This window comes from Schistocerca americana, chromosome 3 (genome assembly GCF_021461395.2).
Source record: "Schistocerca americana isolate TAMUIC-IGC-003095 chromosome 3, iqSchAmer2.1, whole genome shotgun sequence".
Classification (NCBI taxonomy): Eukaryota; Metazoa; Arthropoda; class Insecta; order Orthoptera; family Acrididae; genus Schistocerca; species Schistocerca americana.
The window spans coordinates 890,471,443-890,489,691 of record NC_060121.1 but is presented as its reverse complement, the minus strand read 5'-3'; the positions used below and the strand labels follow the sequence as shown (position 1 = coordinate 890,489,691).

At 40.6% G+C, this 18,249-nt stretch overlaps 1 protein-coding gene across 1 annotated transcript in view; it reads left to right on the top strand.

Moving 5' to 3' along the window:
• The window catches only part of LOC124607415 (chromatin-remodeling complex ATPase chain Iswi), a 124,842-nt gene that overhangs the window by 66,807 nt on the left and 39,786 nt on the right, over positions 1 to 18,249 (top strand). Inside the window, exon 12 of the mRNA XM_047139739.1 lies at positions 11,774 to 11,906. Within this exon, the coding sequence (XP_046995695.1) occupies positions 11,774 to 11,906 (133 nt within the window). The remainder of the gene's footprint in view (positions 1 to 11,773; positions 11,907 to 18,249) is intronic.

Genomic DNA, 18,249 nt, shown 5'->3' with positions numbered 1-18,249 from the left:
TAATTGTTTATCCAGGGATGTGGCCACCGTTAGCAGTGATTAAAACATAGTCTTCCAAACAGTAAGATGTAATTGTGTTGCACATCAGATTGGAATGTCAACGCTTTGCATATGAGGCAATCAAAACAGCTATCAACGTTGACATAAGGGAAGTTGAGCATCAAACCCTTAAAGGACCCCTAGCGGAGAAGTGGTGTACCCCTACGTCACATAGCGAAAGTTTTCCTTATTTTTCTCTCTCGTAATAACTCTATGAACTTAAATATTCAGTAGTTTTACACCTTATATATTCTTCAGAATACTAACACAGCTCCTCCCACCATGAATCATGGACCTTGCCGTTGGTGGGGAGGCTTACGTGCCTCAGCGATACAAATGGCCGTACCATAGGTGCAACCACAACGGAGGGGTATCTGTTGAGAGGCCAAACAAATGTGTGGTTCCTGAAGAGGGGCAGCAGCCTTTTCGGTAGTTGCAGGGGCAACAGTCTGGATGATTGACTGATCTGGCCTTGTAACACTAACCAAAACGCCCTTGCTGTGCTGGTACTGCAAACAGCTGAAAGCAAGGGGAAACTACAGCCGTAATTTTTCCCGAGGGCATGCAGCTTTACTGTATGGTTAAATGATGATTGCGTCCTCTTGGGTAAAATATTCCAGAGGTAAAATAGTTCCCCATTCAGATCTCCGGGCAGGGACTACTCAAGAGGACATCATTATCAGGAGAAAGAAAACTGGCGTTCTATGGATCGGAGTGTGGAGTGTCAGATCTCTTAATCAGACCGGTAGGTTAGAAAATTTAAAAAGGGAAATGGATAGGTTAAAGTTAGATATAGTGGGCATTAGTGAAGTTCGGTGGCAGGAGGAACAAGACTTTTGGTCAGGTGAATACAGGGTTATAAACACAAAATCAAATAGGCGTAATGCAGGTGTAGGTTTAATAATGAATAAAAAAGATTGGTGTGCGGGTAAGCTATTACAAACAGCATAGTGAATACATTATTGTGGCCAAGATAGACACGAAGCCCACGCCTACTACAATAGTACAAGTTTATATGCCAACTAACTCTGCAGATGACGAAGAGATTGATGAAATGTATGATGAGATAAAAGAAATTATTCAGGTAGTGAAGGGAGACGAAAATTTAATAGTCGTAGGTGACTGGAATTCGAGAGTAGGAAAAGGGAGAGACGAAAACATAGTAGGTGAATATGGATTGGGGGTAATAAATGAAAGAGGAAGCCATCTGGTAGAATTTTGCATAGGACATAACTTAATCATAGTTAACACTTGGTTCAAGAATCATAAAAGGTTGTATACATGGAAGAATCCTGGAGATACTAGAAGGTATTAGATAGGTTATATAATGGTAAGACAGAGATTCAGGAACCAGGTTTTAAATTGTAAGACATTTCCAGGGGCAGATGAGGACTCTGACCACAATCTATTGGTTATGAACTGTAGATTAAAACTGAAGAAACTGCAAAAAGGTGGTAATTTAATGCGATGGGACCTGGATAAACTGACAGAACCAGAGGTTGTAAAGAGTTTCAGGGAGAGCCTAAGGGAACAATTCACAGGAATGGGGGAAAGAAATACAGTAGAAGAAGAATGGGTAGCTCTGAGGGTTGAAGTAGTGAAGGCAGCAGAGGATCAAGTAGGTAAAAAGACGAGGGCTAGTAGAAATCCTTGGGTAACAGAAGAAATATTGAATTTAATTGATGAAAGGAGAAAATATAAAAATGCAGTAAATGAAGCATGCAAAAAGGAATACAAACGTCTGAAAAATGAGATCGACAGGAAGTGCAAAATGGCTAAGTAGGGATGGCTAGAGGACAAATGTAAGGATGTAGAGGCTTATCTCACGAAAGGTAAGATAGATACTGCGTACAGGAAAATTAAAGAGACCTTTGGAGAAAAGAGACCCACTTGCATGAATATCAAGAGCTCAGATGGAAACCCAGTTCTAAGCAAAGAAGGGAAAGCAGAAAGGTGGAAGGAGTATATAGAGGCTGTATACAAGGACGATGTACCTGAGGACAATATTATGGAAATGGAAGAGGATGTAGATGAAGATCAAATGGGAGATACGATACTGCGTGAAGAGTTTGACAGAGCACTGAAAGACCTGAGTCGAAACAAGGCCCGGGAGTAGACAACATTCCATTAGAACTACTGACGGCCTTGGGAGAGCCAGTCATGACAAAACTCTACCGTCTGGTGAGCAAGATGTATGAGACAGGCGAAATACCCTCAGACTTCAAGAAGAATATAATAATTCCAATCCCAAAGAAAGCAGATGTTGACATATGTGAAAATTACCGAACTATCAGTTTAATAAGTCACAGCTGCAAAATATTAAAGTGAATTCTTTACAGACGAATGGAAAAACTGGTAGAAGCCGAACTCGGGGAAGATCAGTTTGGATTCCGTAGAAATGTTGGAACACGTGAGGCAAAACTGACCTTACGACGTATCTTAGAAGAAAGATTAGGGAAAGGCAAACCTACATTTCTAGCATTTGTAGACTTAGAGAAAGGTTTTGACAATGTTAACTGGAATACTCTCTTTCAAATTCTAAAGGTGGCAGGGGTAAAATACAGGGAGCGAAAGGCTATTTACAATTTGTGCAGAAACCAGATGGCAGTTATAAGCGTCGAGGGGCATGAAAGGGAAGCAGCGGTTGGTAAAGGAGTGAGACAGGGTTGTAGCCTCTCCCCGATGTTATTCAATCTGTATGTTGAGCAAGCAGTAAAGGAAACAAAAGAAAAATTCGGAGTAGGTATTAAAATCCATGGAGAAGAAATAAAAACTTTGAGGTCGCAAATGATATTGTAATTCTCTCAGAGACAGCAAAGGATTTGTAAGAGCAGTTGAACGGAATGGACAGTGTCTTGAAAGGAGGATATAAGATGAACATCAACAAAAGCAAAACGAGGATAATGGAATGTAGTCGAATTAAGTCTATGATGGTCAAAGTAGAGAGGATATAAAATGTAGACTGGCAAGGAAAGCGTTTCTGAAGAAGAGAAATTTGTTAACATCGGGTATAGATTTAAGTGTCAGGAAGCCGTTTCTGAAAGTATTTGTATGGAGTGTAGCCATGTATGGAAGTGAAACATGGATGATAATTAGTTTGGACAAGAAGAGAATAGAAGCTTTCGAAATGTGGTGCTACAGAAGAATGCTGAAGATTAGATGGAGAGATCACATATTCTGGAGTGAAAAGACTTTGTTTCACAAAGCGAATAGCACCCAGCGCACGTTAGTCTATCGATTATTCATATGACTTTGAAACCCATTCCTGTTGATTTTCGAACACATTCTAAGTTGATTTCTGAATGAATCGTAAGTTGATTTGGGAATGCTTGCATAGTGTACATGATGTCTCTGTCAGGGGAATCCTCGTCGCATATAGAAACAAACTTTCTTACAGACAAAAGGGGCTATACGAGCTGAGCGGAGTAAGGCCGAACGGATGAATGCCAACTGTTGTCTGATTGTGTGTTTGATTGTATTTGCGAATGATGAGCAATGTTGTAATTACTAGCGAAATCCAGAGATTCAGACCACAGGAGTGGAAATAAACAAATAACAGGTAAGAAAGATTACGTATTACCTTCTCGGTGTATCCAAGAAAATGAGAGTTTGACAGAAAATTTTTGGCCGGATCACTATACTAGTAAGGGCGAGTTGTACAGTCCCCGGCTAGCAGTCACTTGTAAGTTCTATTCTGGAAGAAGTGCAGAAAAAAGCATTGTACGAACATGTAACAACGCCTAACCAGAGAATAATCATGGGATAACTAAACCGGTGATTCTGGCAGAGTTAGTGGAGTTAACCTGCAGATAAGCTTCGACATTGGCAGGAATAGTTACAGAATTAGTGATAACAAGACTCAAATAATGGAAAATCCAGGATGGAATGTAACAATACCAGAGAAGGAAAGTTACTACTCGCCATATAGCGGAGGTGATGTGTCGCAATAGGCACAACAAAAAGATTCACACAATTGAAGCTTTTGGCCATTAAGGCCTTTGTCAGCAGTAGACACACATACACACACACGTAAACGCAACTTGCATACACATCTGCAGTCTCACAGAGCTGAAACCACACAGCTCTCTGAGACTGCAGATGTGTGTGCAAGCTGCGTTTACGTGAGTGAGTGAGTGAGTGAGTGTGTGTGTGTGTGTGTGTGTGTGTGTGTGTGTGTGTGTGTGTGTCTACTACTGACAAAGGCCTTAACGTGAATCTTTTTGTTGTGCCTATCACGACTCTGCATCTCCGCTATAGGGTGAGTAGCAACTTTCCTTCTCTGGTATTGATAACAAGAGTGCTTGTTAGAACGAGGAAGGAGAAGAAACGAGGACATCACACAAATTATGGAACAGTATGACAATTCCAAGTTTGTATAAAAATTTCGTACTACTACTTTTCGGTCTCATGCTTGAGCAACTGGAGCATATGAATGAAGTGTGAAACTGTTTCCTAACATAAAGCTTTTTGCTTGTAGTAGGCCTATTTATAGGCATTTGGTATTGGTACTTTGTGAATTATATTCTGTCGTTACAAAAAAGACCGTTTGTGCCTAAACAGTTTCATTTATTTGGTGTGTCTTACAATTGTCGCAGAATTAGAAAGACCTATTTTGTTTTATGTAGCAGACAGTGACAAAATAGACATAATCAGATCGTGCAACCACACGTCATGGGGTCCTATTTGTATTAACAGCTTTTTCAATATTGGACAATGACATTTCAACTTTCCATGTAGCAAAATGTTTGACAAACTTTGGTGAGGTAATAGATCCTTTCGCAGAAAGGAAAGCACGCCATGTAAAGCTGTAGCAAGATTAGAGAGAAAAAAATCTGGGAGCTAAGGATTGAAGAAATGTATATTGCCTTGCTTGTCTCCATTTCTTTACTGGATTTATGTATCCTATATTTAATTTTATGTCACACAAAGTAGCAATTTGTTAACTGATAGGGAATAAAGAGTGCAAATTATCTGAAGAGTTCTTAAGAAAAAAAACAAGGACAGGATGTCAGATCGGCCGACTGTAAGCAGGAGAGGCAGCGCAGGACATTTTAATTTCCACTGTCCTGACATGGTTTGATGGCATCCATTACAAAATATACACGTTTCAATTCCACAGAACGAAGTACAGTGACATACGATAGAAGAATGCTGTGTGAGGAGGCAAGGCATTACATTTTGGCACACTTACGACCAAATAATATGTGTTACATATCCTCGAACACATATGTTTTGTGCATCAGACTCTTCAGAAAGATGTGCGCTACAATATGAACATTTCCCCCCCCCCCCCCCCCTCCCCCATCTCAAACGCTCAAGGGAGTAGCGGGGTATTGCCCCGGTTCAGAAATATCATAGATCCGGGGCTGATGCACAGGGCAGTCTGAGTTATAGTGGAATAGTGGGTAGTCTACACGTGACCCGTGTTTACATTCAGTGATTCTGCTGCTTCCTCTTCATTTACTGCTCTCATGTCAAATGAAAACAAAACATATTTCTTTGGTTGGGAGCTATCAAGTGAATTAAAATACGTTCACATATTTACGGAAAGCTAAAATGTGTTGTTAGTTGCAGACTTTATTTTATTTCCACCTTTCTGACAGTGAAGCATTAGTTGCCTTGCAGAACAATGAAGTTATTTTTGTCGGTTTGCTAAAGAAATTTTCTTTTATTAATCTTTTCCACTGAGGCAGACAATATATTTGAAACAAAGTGTTTAATTCCACAGACTGTTCGTTTCATTTCAAGTACGCGTTTTCAACTTATAGCACGTATGGCATTACGCCATAATAAAGACCCAAACATGAAATAACACAGTACTGGTAGTCCAAGAAAATTTACATCCCGAAAACCACATTGAAAACTTAATATGAGGTCGTGGCCTACTTCACTGGAAATCTGTACATACGAATGTGCACTTTAAATGTGCACATTTTAGTATGGGTCACGAAATTCCGATGCTCTTGGAGTATCCTCTGACGTCTTGTTTCTTTTATGACTTAATGTAAGATCTTTTAAAGTTTTACACGTACGAACATATGGGCTCCCTACGACATTGTAGCTGCGCAAGCGCGGTGAAGCCTGTCATTTGGCGCTCTCCGGCAACTGCAGAAACGAACCTATTTCTAACAGGTTGTGGGAAAATATTCCAAATGGTGATTTGAAAAGTGTTGCCATCAAAGTACCATTCTGGCAGTTACACCGGAACTATGTGCGAGAATGTACGATGAATTTCTTAAATCACAGAGCGTTTCACTCTCATTTAAAAATCGACTCTCTGAAGATGAGCCATTTAGATGATTTTCGAGCCCAGAAGGACATAAATTTATATCGTTATTGAAAATTTTACTGGCGCATTTGTGTGATATATCTTAGATTGTAATACGTGCATAAAAGATCAACATTATATGTGAAAGCTTTGCATTTCGTGTAGCAACACTGTGTATATTAATTTAAACCATTAACTTTTTCTGTTTGTGTGTTCACGCTACTTAACAGTGATGTTGCTATTGGCTGACTACATCACGTGTCCTAAACTCTGAATACCCACTGTCATCGGCTGGCGAGACCATGTGACATGAGCTATGACTGGCGTACAAAAGCACATCGCAATCTCGATTTGAATGCTTCAGAAAGTAACATGCGATGTTTGGTGGAATTCGAATTTATACTTTCGTAATATGAAAATATGCAGCGTATATGTTGCTGCACATCAAAGATCTTTCCATAACGCATTTTTTTCCTTGTGTTTAGTTTTCATTAGCGCCGGGAAATTCTACGCCCGTGTATAAAACCATAATCATTCAAACGACTGATAAGTTATACAGTTCCGAGAGAAAATATACTGTCAGTTAACAGGGAAGAAGTATGCTTTAACCCGGGAGAAAGTGTATTTTCAATCGGGAAATCCGGGAATTTTTTTTCCCTGTCCGTGTATACACCCTGTACTAAAACTATACAGTGCTTCATAACAACAGATTGCCTCCGATGAGCGTGACGTCACAACTGTTTACATAACATTCGTTTGAGCAGTTGTGAGCGGGCTCATGCGCATGCGCAGTGACTCGTGTATGAGTAGTACCTTCACCCGCTTCTGGCTGCTGAAGTGTGACTGTTAGCTGTATAAGCAGTAGCAGCAAGCAGCCAGATCCTACCTGTGAAATTATTACTGGCGCACCCAAGCTGCCAGATTGATGCACGCGTACCAAGCCCGGATCTAGGGGCCTTGGTGGGGGGGGGGGGGGGGGCAAATTCATATTCTTGAGGGGAAAAAACCTTGTTTCACAAAGCGTGTAGCATCCAGCGCACATTGGTCTATGGAATATTCATATGATTTTGAAATGCATCACTGTTGATTTCTTAACATTTTTGAACGTATTCCAAGTTGATTTCTGAATGCATGCATAGTGTATGTGATGTCTCTGCCAGAGGAATATCGGTCGCATCTAGAAATAAACTTCCCTGCAGACAAAAGGGGACAGGGCTATACGAGCTGAGCAGAATAAAGCCAAATGGGTGAATGGCAATTGATGTTTCTTGTGTGGTTGACGGGGTTTGCGAATGATCAGCTTTGTTATCATTACTAACAAAATCCATAGATTTAGATTACCAGTGTGGAAATAAACGACAAACAGGAATAACAGTTAAGAAAGATTACATATTATCTACTCGATGTATCCAAGAAAATGAAATTTTCACAGGAAAGTTTTGGCCAGATCGCTACACGTACTAGTTTACAGTCCCCAGCTAGCAGCCGCTTAAGTTCAATTCTGCGAGTAGTGCGGAAAACACGTTGTACGGCCAAGTAATAATGCCTAACCAGAGAATAAACGTGGGATAACTAAACCGGTGATTGTGGCAGGGTTAGTGAAGCTAACCAGATTAATCTTAACACTGGCAGGAATAGTTACGGAATTAGTGATGACAAGATTGTTCGAGAACGAGTAAGGAGAAGAAATGGGGACATCACACAAATTATGGAAGAATATGACGATTCCAAATTGACACACAAATTTCGTACTACTATTTTTCGATCTCATGCTTGAGAAGCTGGAGTGTATGAATGAAATGTGAAACTATTTCCTAACATAAACCTTTTTGCTATTAGTAGGCCTAATAGGCATCTGATATTGGTACTTAGTGAATTACATTCTGTTGTGCTATAAAAATGGCCCTTTGTGCCTAAACAGTCTCATTTATTTAGTGTGTATTACAACTACTGCAATATTAGACAGGCCTATTTTGTTTCATCTAGCAGACAGTAACAAAATAGATGTAATCAGATTGAGAAATCACACCAGTCTTCCGTACTTTTTTTTTTTTTTTTAAAGGAGGGGCAGCCCCACTGGGAGCACAAAAGGCACCACAGTACATTTTAATTCCCACTGTCGTGAATATAGTTTGATGACATCCATTACCAAATAATACACGTTTGAATTCCACAGAGCAAAATACAGTGACGTGCGATAGAAGAATGCTGTGTGAAGAGGCATGGCACTGCACTTTGGTACGCTGGCCAAATATCATGTCTTACGTTTCCTCAAACGTGTGTTTTGTGTATTAGACTGTTCAGAAAGATGTGCGCTACAATATGAACATTTTTTGTAAAGTCAAGTTTTTAATTTTTTGGCATTCTATCTGAAAATGCTTCAGGCAGGGGGTTCGGAAATACCGTAGATCCAGGGCAGATGCGCGGAGCAGTCCGAGTTGTAGTGGGGAGGTGGGTAGTCTCCACATGACCCATATTTACGTTTAGTGTTTTTGCCTTTTCCTCTTCGTTTACTGCTCTCACATCAAATGAGAACAAAACAGATTTCTATCAAGTGAATTAAAATACATTCACATAATTACAGAGGGCTGAAATGTTATTAGTTTCAGATCTTATTTTATTTCCACATTTCTGACAGTCAAGCATTAACCGTCTTGCAGAACAATTAATTTATTTTTGTCTGTTTGCTAAAGAGATTTGGCTTTCATTAATCTTTTCCACTGAGACAGTCAATTTATTTGAAGCGAAGTGTTTTATTCCTCGCTACTGACTAGTTTCAACTGTTTGTTGCATTTCAAGTACACGTTTTCATGTTCTAACACGTATGGCATTATGCCATAAGAACCAAACATGAGATAATACAATACTGGTAGTCCAAGAAAACTTACACTGAAAAGCTTAATGTCAGGTCAAGGCTTATTGTAATATGGTTAATGAAATTCCGATGCTCTTGGAGTATCCTCTGATGTCTTGTTTCTTTTATGACACAATGTAAGATCTTTAAATGTCTTACATATACGAAAATACGGGCTTCCTACGTCATCGTAGCTGCGCAAGGATGGTGACACCTGGTATCTGGTGGTCTCTGGCAACTGCTGAAACTGATTTCTTAAATCACAGTGCGTTTGACTCTCATTTAAAAATCAACTCTTTGAGAACGAGCTATTTAGAAGAATTTCGAGCCCAGAAGATTACATTTGTGTTATGTATCTTCAACTGTAACATGAGCAAAAAGAGACCAACATCATATGTGAAAGCTTAGCTTCTCTTGGAGCTTCTTAATCCATAGGCAGTGAAGAGCAGGCGTGGTAATTATGATGATAAATAATCACTCGCACTCCCGTCACTTACTATGAATACTTTTATTCTCGCAGCGCATACACAATGCTTGTAACATAGAGCACGTACTACGGAGAACTGATCTGTTAAAGATACAGTTGTTCTTGCTGCCGTAGGGTAGCGATATTATTGCGGGGTGAGCCAGTGGTTCTACGTCCCGACAAATCTTAGAGACCAATATTATACGTAAAAGCTTTGCTTTTCTTGTATCAACACTGTGTATATTAATTTAAATCATTAACTTTTCCTATTTGTGTGTTTGCACCACTTAACAGTGATGTTCCTGTTGGCTGACTACATCACGTGTCGTATGCTATGAATATCCGCAGTCATTGGGTGGTGAGATCATGTCACATGAGCTGTGACTGGCTTACAACAGCGCATCGCAATCTCGATTTCAATGCTTCGGAATGTAATGTGTGGTGTTTGGTGGAATTCGGATTTATACTTTCGTAATACGAAAATATGCAATGTAAATGTTGGTGCACATCAAAGGTCTTTTCAAAACGTGTTTTTCCCCCCTCCCGAGTTTCGTTTTCTATAGTGCCGAGAAATTCTACACTGGTGTATAAGACCATAGCTATCAAAGGATTTATAACTTTTACGGTTCCGAGGGAATGTATACTGCTACTTAACACGGAAAAAGAGTATTTTCACCCAGGAGAAAATTTATGTTTAACCACGATATCCGGGAAATTTTTTTCCTCGTCCACGTATACACCCTGCTTTTACACATTGGTCCAGACTGTTAGCTGCAACCTTCGTAAATTCATCTTTAAAAACTGCATTAATTTTGATGAACTCTTGACTTTATTTCTATATTTAAGTTTGTTTCTCGTGAACACATATTGCTTTTAATGTGGATAAAAAATAATGAGTGGTTATAAGGGCTGTGCACGCTGCACATTTGATGTGGTCGAGCTTCAGTGATCGCATGAGGAGGGATGTTTGGAGAGGAATGCTGAACTAGAGTTCGTCATTTCTGTGCATTTAGTAGCTTAGTGAAAGGCGAACACTGCTTCTGCACTGCTCATCATAATTAAATAATGTAAGCAAGTAGATAAAAAATCTACTCATAAATCCCAAATCAGTTATAAGATTGTCCATTCACTCATTCAGAATGGAGATTCAGAAAGTGTCTGCTCATTGTATTTCGAAGGTGCAGAATGAGGAACAGAAAACTGTGCAAGTTGTAGTTTCTCATGCACTTCTCGTGAGGTACAAGGAAGAAGTCAGTGCTTTTCAATGCTTTTTTGTCAGAAATCATCATGTGTAATGAGAGTTGAGTCCATCTATTACTCTCCCAAATTGCCTATACGGAGGAATGGTGGTGAGGTGGCACAGGTGAAAACTGAGATGTAGTTTTCACCTGGTGGACACAGTGCTCTAGGACTGCGGAGGCTATCTACTGCTTGATTTGCTGCAAGAAAGTTGAATCATAAGTATACGCTCTTCTTCTCTCTAAAGTTTGGGCTGTCTGTCACTCAAAGAGGTAACGCACCCAGACCACAAATGTGTCCTGCGAACATTTTTTGGGTGATACATGTTGGATTGTCCTTCAACATCCAATCTAAAGTGCAGACTTGTCTCAGTGTGGTTTCCACATGTTAGGGACAACCAGGGAAGCAATTGATAACATATACTTCAAGACTAGGGCACATATTTATACTTCCTTTGGGAGAAAATAAAGAAAAATAGTTAACCAATGGCAAAATTGTATCAGTAATATGCCTTGTTGTGCAGAAAACTGCCAAAACAATAAATTTGGAAAAATTTTGAAAAGTAAAAATCTTATTACAAGAGGCTCATTTATATTTGATCCTTCCTCTTACTAACATTTCCACTTTTATTAAAGAAAAAAGTCTCAGTGGTGTTTGGTAGTTCCTGAGTTCCAAGGAATGACAGGATCCATTTCACCTTGTGTATGTCTCCCTTGTCTACATTTGTAGAAAATCCCAAAAATGTAAAGAAATTGAAGGGTTTTGGCAGAATGTAAAAGATTATAAGGTATGTTTTTGTTTTTAATGCAGCTGACAGTAGCAAATGACAGGGATATTATTTGTTTTTAGTCAAAAGTCATTTTTGCTGTATTTACATATGTGATCAGTGAAAAACCATTTCCATTAGGACCGAGCACATCGTATCGGCCAGCAGAAACAGGTGCGAGTCTTCAGGTTCATCACTGAGAACACAGTTGAGGAGAAAATTGTGGAGAGAGCTGAAATCAAACTGAGGCTCGACAAGCTGGTCATCCAGCAGGGTAAGCCATTTTCAGTTTTTATGCAGTTAGTCTTTCATATTTTGTGTGCAGGTTTTACTTAATTCTGATTTCATGTGGTTTGATTGTTAGTATTGCAAAACGTGAATAAATTCATGTAAGTATTTTAAAAGAATGACAGTTTCATTCCTTTCTCAGGTCTGCACAACATCTAAGAATTAATGTTCTCCATACACAAATGGTTCACATTTGTGACACGGATCCGCAACAAAAATCAGTTGCTATAGATTTCCTTCAACTTTCCAGAGTGAAATTAATTTACAGTTTGTTTTAACAATTTCTTTGCTTCCCTCTCTTATGTTATGGACAGCCAGATTTAATAAGGCAACACAGTATAGATCTGTATCTTGGTGTCAGCTGTTGACTTGCAGAAGCAAGTCAGTCAGTTGTTTAAATACTCTAGCTAAGATCAAGAAAGTGAGAAGATACATGAAAATGATGGCGACAACGACAACAGTAGTTATATCGGTCAGCATTTTCTTTACGGCTTCAAAGAATATTTGTCACACCTTATGCGCCGAAACTTCTTATTTTGCCTCTCATTCTCCTGTAAGTGTCTTATTGCTATAATAATTTCATTACCACCATATGTATTTCTGTGGTCTACCTCCTTTTTCTCCTCTTTGTAAAGTCTCTTTTGTCTGACAAAATACAATAATTGCCTCCCTGCATAACACCAAAAAGATTTAAACAGTGAAAACTCGACATATGAGTACCAAATGTGTTAGGAAAGGATAGGTTGCTAATTACTGTAAAGAAGACATGTTAAGTTCCAGACTCTGGCCTGAGCTGCCAGAGTTGGCAGTCATGTGTGTTGATGTGTGCTTGCTTGTGTGTATGAATAGTGCTTGTTTCTCTGTTTCTCTTTTGTTGTTTAAGGCTGTGGCCAAGAGCTTTGAGTGTGTTTTAATTGTGCCTGTCTGCAACTTAACCTGCTTCTTTAAGATAAGTAGCACTCGATCTTTTCCTCCATTGTTGACACCACAAAGATTTTAGTTTTTTCAGTTCACATTTGTTTCTTAATTTCTTTTATTCTAATTTTATCTGGTAAAGGCACTCCAAAGCAGCATCTGCAGAAGTCATTATCTGCATTGCTTTTCCCCCCTCACACAACTCATGTTTATGATCCTTAGGTGACTATGCTCACCACAAATGGCTTCAGCATTTGGAGCTTTGTTTTTCTCTTGATTTTAGCATCCCCTAAGGTAGAGTTTATCTGTCTTCTTAAAGCTGTCCCCAGTCTCATGGAGTAAATCTTTCTCATGTGCTCACCCTGCAGAGAGTGATTCCCAGGTATCTGAATTCCTGAAGAGAGTTTATTTTTCCTGTGTGTGTTACCAAGTTGTTGCCAAGTTTTTACCCAGGTCCTCAACTATGAAATATTTTGTTTCTTTCCTTGTTTGATTATAAATCTTCTTTTGCGTGTTTTTATACAAGTTCCTTCACCATATTAACTGTATCGTCTTGATATTTGGTGAGCACAACTTGGTAGTCAGCAAGCAATAAATTATGTATACCTCTTTCTCCAGGTTGGACACTAATTTCGCTTCACTTTTTAGACCAGTGTTTCTATGATTCAGAGATATATCTTTCAAATAATTTTTGTGGAAAACTACATTCTTTTCTGACATCCTTATTTACAGGAAAGTTACATGGAAACTCTTTGAATTTCTTACTTTTGTTCATCAAACAGTGGAAAATCCAGGATGGAATGTAACAATATTATGAAAAGGATAGTTGCTACTCACCATGTACCAGAGATGCTAAGTCGTAGACAGGCACAACAGAAAGACTTGTCACAAAATAAGCTTTTGGCCAACAAGGCCTTTGTCAAAAATAGACCGCACCCGCGCACGCACGCACGCACGCGCGTGCCCACACACACACACACACACACACACACACACACACACACACACACACACACACACACACGAGACCACAGTCTGTGGCAGCTGAAGCCACACTGTGAGCAGCAGCAGCAGTGCATAATGGGAGAGGCAACTGGGTGGGGGTAAAGAGGAGACTATGGTGGGGAGGGGGAGGGAGAGCAGGGTAGGGGTGGGGGACAGGGAGAGTGCAGGGACGAGGTGGAGAGAGGGTAGGGCAGCTAGGTCTTGGACAGAGAGAGGGGAGGGAGGGGGTCACAGGGAAGGAGAGTAGTGGAAAGTGCATGGATGCTATAGAGAGCTGTGTAGCACTGGAATGGGAACAGGGAAGAGGCTGACGGGTGAGGACAATGACTAACAAAAGTTGAGGCCAGGAGGGTTACAGGAACATAGGATATATTACATGGATAGTTCCCACCTGTGCTGTTCAGAAAAGCTGGGTTTGGTGGGAGGGATCCATATGGTACATGCTGTGAAGCAGTCATTGAAATGAAGAATTTCATGTTGGGTGGTGTGCTCAGCAACAGGATGGTCCAGTTGTTTCTTGGCCACAGTTTGTCGGTCATCATTCATGCGGACAGACAGTGGTTGCAGTTTAACTTGTAAGTCACTGTTTTCACAGGTAGACCATCTGTGAGAGAGCACCTAGAGTTCCTGCTGCTAACAAGGCGAGTACAACCATTCGTTTGTTACATATTTTTACGAGCTTCGAACAGGAGCGACTCCAGTAATGGATAGGAACTGTGATTGCTGTGTGTAGATGCGAGCTGAGTTGGTGACCCTTCGCTGACAGCTCCAAGCGGTTTTGGCTTCTGTCACACAGCTTAAGGCTGCTGCCAACGGGTGTCACAGTGGGCGGTCAGATGGGGGGTGCGAGGGGTGTCGAGCATGTCTCTCGTGTCCCCTCATTGGTCCACTGCTGTGGCTGCCCCGGGGACTGCCTGCACTGAGGTTGACCCCTCACCTGTGGGCGAGTAGGAGATCATTCCAAAGTCTGGCAGGCAGCGAAAGACTTTCCAAGGGGGTTGATCTTGGAGCCTCCCCCGGTTCGTTTGACAAACAGGTTTCGGGCTGATGAAGTCTCTGTGGCTGGCGAAGTCTCTGAGCCAGATGCAGTCGTCCACCCTGTTCCAGAGGAAGCTTCTCAGCATGCAAGATCTGGGCATTCACAGAGTGTGGGTTTGCTGGTAGTTGGGAACTCCAACGTTTGGCTCGTAATGGGGTCCGTTAGAAACATGGCTGCCAAGGAGAGGAAAGAAGCCAGTGTGCACTTCGTGTGCATACCAGGGTGAGTCATTCCATATGTGTAAAGGGTGCTTCCGGATGCCACGAAGAGTGCAGGGTGTAACCAACTGCAGGTGGTGGCTCATGTCGGTACCAATGATGCATGTCTCTGTGGATCGGAGGAGATTCTCTCTGGTTTCGGGCGGCTAGCGGAAATGTTAAAGACTGCCAGTGTTGCTTGCGATATTAAGGCAGAGTTCACCATCTGCAGCATCGTTGATAGAAATGACTGTGGTCCTTTGGTGCAGAGACGAGTGGAGGGTCTGAATCAGAGGATAGGCAGTTCTGTGACCATGTAGGCTCCAAGATTCCTTGACTTGTGCCATCGAGTGGTGGGTTTCTGGGTTCCGCTTAATAGGTCAGGAGTCCACTACACACAGGGAGCAGCTACGCGGGTAGCGGGGGCTGTGTGGAAGGGACTGGGTTGTTTTTTAAGGCTGGAGGGTTGCAGGAAACCACAGAAAGGGCATCCGTCTAAAAGCGGGCAGGTAAAACACAGTAAGATAGTTGTAGAAATGATCGGTGATGTAGTTGTAAATTGTCTTAGCTGTGTTGGGAAAGAACCAGAGCTCCAAGTCGTAATAGAAAGCACTGAAGCTCAAATAGTTACAGGTACGGAAAGCTGGCTAAAGCCGGAAATGAGTTCAGCCGAAATTTTCTCAAATGACATAACAGTGTTCAGAAAGAATAGATTAAATACAGGTGGTGGATGATTATTTATTGCTATCTGAAGTAGTTTACCTTGTAGCAAAATTGAAGTAGATAGTTCCTACGAAATAGTATCGGTAGAGGTGGGACTTGACAATTGGACTAAACTATTAATTGGATCATTTTACCGACCCCCCGACTCGGAAGATATAGTTGCTGAACAGTTCAAAGAAGACTTGAGTCTCATTTCAAATAGATACCCCAATCATATAATTATAGTCGGTGGTGGCTTCGATCTACCCTCGATATGCTGGAAAAGTTATACATTTAAAGCCGGCGGCAGGCATAAAACGTCATCCGAAGTTGTACTAAATGCTTCCTCAGAAAATTATTTTGAACAGTTAGTACATGAGCCCACTCGAAGTGTAAATGGTTGCAAAGCATACTTGATCTCTTAGCAACAAGTAATCCTGGACAAATAGGGAGTATCATGACGGTTAGAGGGATTTGCCACCACAAGGCAGTTACTGCTAGGCTGATTACCGTAACACCCTCAACTGTCAAAAAGAAACACAAAGTACATCTATTTAAAAAAGCTGATAAAAATTCTCTTAACACCTTTTTAAGAGACAGACTCCACTCCTTCCGTTCTGATCTTGAAAGCGTAGAAAAGATGTGGAATGATTTCAGAGAGATAGTATTGACGACAATTGAGAGATATATACCACATAAATTAATAAGTGATGGTACTGATCCCCCATGGTACACAAAACGGGTCAGATCACTGTTGTTCAGAAGCAACGAAGAAAGCATGCCAAATTTAAAAGAATTCAAAATCCCTAAGATTGGCAAAGTTTTGCAGAAGTTTGAAAGATAGCTCATACTTCTATTCGAGATGCTTATAATAATTTCCACAATGAAACTCTGTCTCAGAATCTAGCAGAAAACCCAAAGAGATTCGGATCATGCATAAAGCACACCAGTGGCAAGATGCAATCAATAGCTTCACTTCGCGATAACAATGGTGCCACAAAAGCAGAGTTATCAAACACGGTTTTCTGAAACCCCTTCACCAAAGATGATGAAGTAAATATTCCTGAATTCCAATCGAGAACAACTGGCAAGATGAGAAACATTGAAGTAGATATCCTTGATGTAGCAAAGCAGCTTAAATCACTTACTAAAGGTAAGACCTCCGGTCCGGATTGTATACCAATCAGGTTCTTTTCAGAGTATACTGATACAATAGCTCCATATTTAGCAATTATATTCAACTGCTCGCTCAAAGAAAAATCCACACCCAAAGACTGGAAAATTGCTCAAGTCAAGCCAATACCTAAAAAGGGAATTAGTAGTAATCCACTGAATTACAGGCCCGTATCACTAACGTCGATTTGCAGTATTGTTTTGGAACATGTACTGTGTTAAAACATTATGTGAATTACCTCGAATTGACACACAGTCAGCACGGAGTCAGAAAATATCATCCTTGTGAAACACAACTAGCTCTATACTCGTGGAGTAATAAGTGCTATCGACAGGCGATGTCAAATTGAGCCCGTATTTTTAGATTTCCAGAAGGCTTTCATCTTTGTTCCTCACAAGCGTCTTATATCCTAACTGCCTGCCAATGGAATATCACCTCAGTTGTGCAAATGGATTCGTGATTTCCTGTCAGAAAGGTCTCAGTTCGCAGTAATAGACAGAAAGTCATCAAGTAAAACAGAAGTAATATCCGGTGTTCCCCAAGGCAGTGTTAATAGGCCCTCTATTGTTCCTGGTCTATATTAACGACATAGGAGACAATCTGAGTAGCCTTCATAGATTGTTTGCAGATGATGCTGTCATTTACCTTCTTGTAAAGTCATCAGATGACCAAAACAAATTGCAAACTGATTTAGGTATGACATCTGTATTGTGCGAAAAGTGGCAGTTGACCCTGAATAAAGAAAAGTGTGAAGTTATTCACATGAGTACTAAAAGAAATCCGCTAAATTTCGATCACGCAATAAGTCACACAAACCTGAAGGCTATAAATTCCACTAAATACTTAGTGATTACAATTACAAATAACCTAAATTGGAACAACCACGTAGATAGTGTTGTGGGTAGAGCCAACCAGAGACTGTGATTCATTGGCAGTACACTTGAAAAGTGCAACAGGTCTACTAAAGAAGCTGCTTACACCACTCTTGTCCACCCTATTCTGGAGTACTGCTGTGCGATGTGGGATCCTCGTCAGGTGGGGCTGACAAATGACATCAAAAAAGTTCAAAGAACGGCAGCTCGTTTTGTATTATCGTGAAATAGAGGAGATGTAAATTGAAGTGGCAATCATTAAAACATAGGCATTTTTCGTTGCAATGGGATCTTCTCATGAAATGTCAATCATCTGTTTTCTCCTCCAATTGCGAAAACATTCTGTTGGCACCCACCTACATAAGAAGAAATGATCGTCACAATAAAATAATAGAAATCAGGCCTCGCACAGAAAAATTTAAGTG